The following is a 4866-nucleotide window of genomic DNA, read 5'->3' on the forward strand; positions in this document are numbered from 1 at the left end:
AGTGCTGGGATTAAAGGCGTGCGCCACCACCCCCGGCGGATATATGTGTCTTATGAGGGCAAATATAAATTTTGAGAGCCTATTTTATGTTTTGTTTCAGTGTCTTAAAGTCAGGTGCTGCCTTTTGAAATGTGTACATTTAGCATAGGTTTTTTGTTTTGTTTTTTTCTTGATGACTCAGAACATTTATGAGCATGAATATGTGCAGAGAAGCATTGCTACCAAAGCCCGAGACTAGTCATTCCTTACATGAGTAGTGGGGTGCAGATGATGCTGTGGGTGGCTAGGCGGTCACTGACTGACACGTGTGACGTTTCTCCTTAGGTGAGGCTTGCACCATTGTGCTTCGTGGTGCCACTCAGCAAATTCTGGATGAAGCTGAAAGATCTCTGCATGACGCCCTTTGCGTTCTTGCCCAGACTGTCAAAGATCCTAGAACGGTTTATGGGGGAGGTAAGCACTTGGAGGGTATTACCGCTTGTTTCCTGACGCTGTGTCCGACTTAGATATGAACGTCTTGCCTTTATAGAAACAGATGGCAGAGTGCATAACAAGTACTGGGTTATGTTTGTAGGCTGTTCTGAGATGCTGATGGCCCATGCTGTGACACAGCTTGCTAGCAGAACCCCAGGAAAAGAAGCCGTAGCAATGGAGTCGTTTGCGAAAGCCCTGAGAATGGTAAGCTATGAAGAGAGAAGTGAACATACATTTCATGGGCTTGATTTTAAACTAAATATGTTTTTGTGTCCTAGAAAAAAATTTTTTTCTTTGCCTTACAAAAATACAGTAGTTCACAATGTTTTATATTTTGATTCTACATTTTATACCTAATCATGAATTATTATTAAGAAACAGACAGCTAGGCATGGTCTTCACCTATAATCCCATCACTTGGGAGGTTGAAGCCAGAGGATCTCAAATGTGAGACCAGCTCTGTCTGTATAGTAAAAGCTTGTCTTTAAAAAGAAGAACAGGAAGCAGGCTTTTTCGTGATCTTCAGATCTGTAAATTTAGCTGTCTTTCTAGGTTAGAGACAGTGTGGTCCTTGGTGGTTGGTTATTGCTTTTTTTTTTTTTTTTTTTTTTTTTCCCCTCTCGTATAGAAAGTTTATTCGGGGCATAGGGAGGGGAGTTAAGAGGGAAGTAGAGGCACAGAAAAGCGGAGAGATGGAGAAAGTATAGAGTCCAGCTATGACCACGTGGAGAGAAGGGGGAAGGGAATGGGGAGAGAAGGGGAGCAAGAGGGTAAGAGTAAAAGCTGTTTGTCACTTTCATATTGCAGTTGCCGACCATCATAGCCGACAATGCGGGCTATGACAGTGCAGATCTGGTGGCACAGCTCCGAGCTGCTCACAGTGAAGGCCATATAACTGCTGGACTGGGTAAGAAACAAATGGATTTCTGCAGTCACTTTTGAAAGTAATTTTCTCCAATTAAAAATAAGTTATACATACATCCACCTTGTATATCTATCGATACGCACATAATGCACTCTGGTCACACCCCCTTCCCTTTTTCTTTTGACACCTTTCTCCATCACTGAACCCTTTGTTCCCAGGTTCCTCTCCTGCTCTCATGGGATATATATATATATATATATATATATATATATATATCCAGGCTCTACCCTGAGGAATAAGACTCGTCCTTCCCCAGTAGCCATAGTAGCTGTTCAGTGAGGATGGGATGGATCTTAGGAGCTCCTTCCTCTTCAGGATAGAAAGTTAATGTGCCTAGCTGTGTGGAGGTGGCCACTGCTGCTGAAGTCACGGGTTCACTGGGCATCTCAGGTCCAGAAGGCAGCATTCTAGAGCACTCCTTCACCCCTCACGTTCCTTCTACCCTGTTCTGTAGTGTGTCAGAGACCTAGTTAGGGCTGAGCCCTCGGGCGTTAGTTTCCTGTACTTTGGCCAGTTACCAGGCTGGCTCCTCATGGACTGTCCACTGCAGACAAGCCTTTCTGGTAAGGCAGCACTGCTCCATGCATATAAATAGCCCTTTAGAAGGCAGTTTGTTTGGGGTCATTTTCATTTTGTTTAGTTTCAAGACTGGCTATCCTGGAACTCATTCTGTAAACTAGGCTGGCCTTGAACTCGGGAGATTAGCCTGCCTCTGCTGCCCCAGTACAGGGATTAAAGGCATGCGACTCCGCTGTCCAGCTTAACAATTTTTCTTGTCAGGTTTTTTATTGTTTTTTTTGTTTTGTTTTGTTTTTTTGAGACAGGGTTTCTTTGTGTAGCCCTGGCTGTCGAACTCACTTTGTAGACCAGGCTGGCCTCAAACTCAGAAATCCGCCTGCCTCTGCCTCTGCCTCCTGAGTGCTGGGATTAAAGGCGTGCACCACCTCACCTGGCCAGTTTTTTTTTTTTGTTTTTTTTGTTTTTTTAAATAGTGCTTTTATAGATGGATCTAGCTAAATCAGGCAGTGAGATGCAGTAACAGCTTTAGTTTTATTATGAGTTATTAGAAATGTTTTAATGCCTTTTTGTTTTTACTTTAATAACTACTTTTTCAGACATGAAGGAAGGTACCATCGGCGATATGGCAGTACTGGGCATAACAGAAAGCTTTCAAGTGAAGCGGCAGGTTCTTCTGAGTGCAGCTGAAGCAGCAGAGGTGATCCTGCGAGTGGACAACATTATCAAAGCAGCACCCAGGTACCCGAGTGCTCGCACTCCTAGGAAAACACAGGGCAAAGTCCAGGGGGCTTCACAGTTGTGTTTAATGGGACAGTTCCATCTTAGTGGACGGATACACAAACTATCTAAAATAAGTAGTCATAGTTCTTAGAAAGGCTTAGGAGGAAACTGGTTTGGGAAGCCAGGGGCACTCATTGGAAGGGTTAAAGAGCCAGGCTTCTGAAGGTCAGGTATCAAGGAGCATGTGAGTATCCTGTACCAGGATGAGTCAGGCTGCTTGCTTTCTTGGTACCCTTACAGGTGCATGTGTGCCTGACTTGGTGGTTCTGTTTTTAGAGATGGTCTTGCTGTGTAACTTGGGCTGCCTTCCAATTCAGAATCCTCTTCTCTGAGCTTCCAGTGCTAAGGTGGCAGGTGCCCCACACGGGGCTCACAAACATTCTCAAGGTTCCTTTCCAGGTTCACACTGTAGGTTTAAATTGTCTTTAAAATGCTTTCACACAGAAGTGGTTAAATGAAGTGCATCATGTTGCTGTGACAAAGGAAGGCTGTGTTTGGGTTGACAGGTTTAGTTGTGTCAGTTCATACTGCCTTGGGGTGGCATGGGTGGCACAGTTGCCAGTGAGAGGGAAGGGAACGTGAGCCCAGGGTACCAAGGGAAAGAGTATGGGGCGGTAACAGGTTACTTAGAAGCCAAGCCTCCTCAGAAAGGGAAACGGGAAGTACAGCTTGCAGATTCTGTGAGAGAGCAGAGACGGCGGCCATTACAGGAAGCCTGAATATCCAAGTGGAAAATTGTCAGAGGCAGGTTTAAAATTCTGTAACCTTGAGACTTCTGGGAATTCCTGGGGATGCTCGCTAATTGCCCCTGAATCTCACATACCATGGACTTTTAAAAACCTCATTTTCCACACTGTATAATTCTAAAATGTATCTTTTATACATAGACCCATACATCATACATATGTACATACATAAACATCGTGTAAAAGCATTTTACAAACAAATATAAAGTTAAAAGTTCACTGCTGTCCCTTTGCTCCAGCTTCTCCTGTCTCTGTCCCTGTGTGTCACTGGAGAGTGAGGTGTGAGGGGATTGTCAGCAGGCAGGCTCTCCTCACGCTAGCTCAGCCGTGGGCAGCCTGAGAGGTTGGCATCCAGGACCCCTGAGTCGTTCTTTGGCTTTGGTGTAATGTAGCTGATGAATTTGATAAACTTTCCTAATCCTTACATTATTCAAATCACGACATAAGCCACGTGTGGTAGTGTGTTCCTTAGAGACCGAGGCAGGATGATTGCAAGTTCAAGTCTAGTCTTCGGATATACAGTTAAGATTTGATCTTCACAAAATGAAAAGCATGCAAAGACCAGGTTAGCCTATCTTGGGAAGTGTATTGTTCATTAAGTAGGTGTTTGGGTCAGACATTGAGAACTGCTGACAGGCTTGCATGCTGCATGAATTTTCCTGTGTCTTCCTAATAGTGACAGTGATTGCGTGGTGGTGCAGGCCTCATGGGAGTGGACCTGCAGTGACTTCACTGAGGCAGAACTCCTCGCTGTGTTTGTAGTCAATAAAAATAGAGTTGAAACCATACTTCTCAGTTTTTACTTGTCCTTAATAGTGTGATGATTTTTTTTTTTTCTTACAGGAAACGTGTCCCTGATCACCACCCCTGTTAAGCATTCCCATTTGCTGTTGAACTCTGGAACAGTTCACAGCAAAGTTGTATTTGAAAGACTTCAACCTTTAAAGAAGACTGTGGAATTGACATGTCCATGATAGCCTTACATTTGAACATTTAGCTGACCTTCTGTGTTAAACATGGGTCTAATTTATTTGCTGTTTCATTTTCCATACAATTCAGTTGACTTACAAGTTCATTTCTCATACTGTGTATTAAAATAAAAATCCAGTTACTTAGCCTTTAATGTCTTACTGATCTGTATATATCCTATTTGAAATCTACTTATAGAAGCAATTGTCTATCACTGTAGAGTTCTTTCAGCCTAATCAATTGCTGACGTTACCATTTTATAAAGTAATTATCTTGATCATGCCCATATACATATATATATGGAAATATATTCCCAGTCATGCATAGCTTTTACTGAACATTAATTTGGAGTAGAAGTACCATAAGGTAGAGTCCTGATTTAGTTTGATATGAGTACCCCTTATTATTTCCATTAGTCGACATTTTTATTTCTGTTCAAGTTTGGAAAAGTGA

The 4866-nt window shown here is 42.9% G+C and overlaps 1 protein-coding gene across 1 annotated transcript in view; it reads left to right on the forward strand.

The window, feature by feature from the left end:
• Positions 1 to 4561, forward strand: part of Cct2 (chaperonin containing TCP1 subunit 2) — a 13127-nt gene extending 8566 nt beyond the window's left edge. Inside the window, exons 12-16 of the mRNA XM_021204303.2 lie at positions 325 to 453; positions 575 to 678; positions 1282 to 1381; positions 2515 to 2656; positions 4288 to 4561. Of these exons, the coding sequence (XP_021059962.1) occupies positions 325 to 453; positions 575 to 678; positions 1282 to 1381; positions 2515 to 2656; positions 4288 to 4318 (506 nt within the window). The 3' untranslated portion in view covers positions 4319 to 4561. The remainder of the gene's footprint in view (positions 1 to 324; positions 454 to 574; positions 679 to 1281; positions 1382 to 2514; positions 2657 to 4287) is intronic.
• The last annotated feature ends 305 nt before the right edge of the window (positions 4562 to 4866 follow it).

Source organism: Mus pahari, chromosome 9, assembly GCF_900095145.1.
Source record: "Mus pahari chromosome 9, PAHARI_EIJ_v1.1, whole genome shotgun sequence".
NCBI classification, from domain to species: Eukaryota; Metazoa; Chordata; class Mammalia; order Rodentia; family Muridae; genus Mus; species Mus pahari.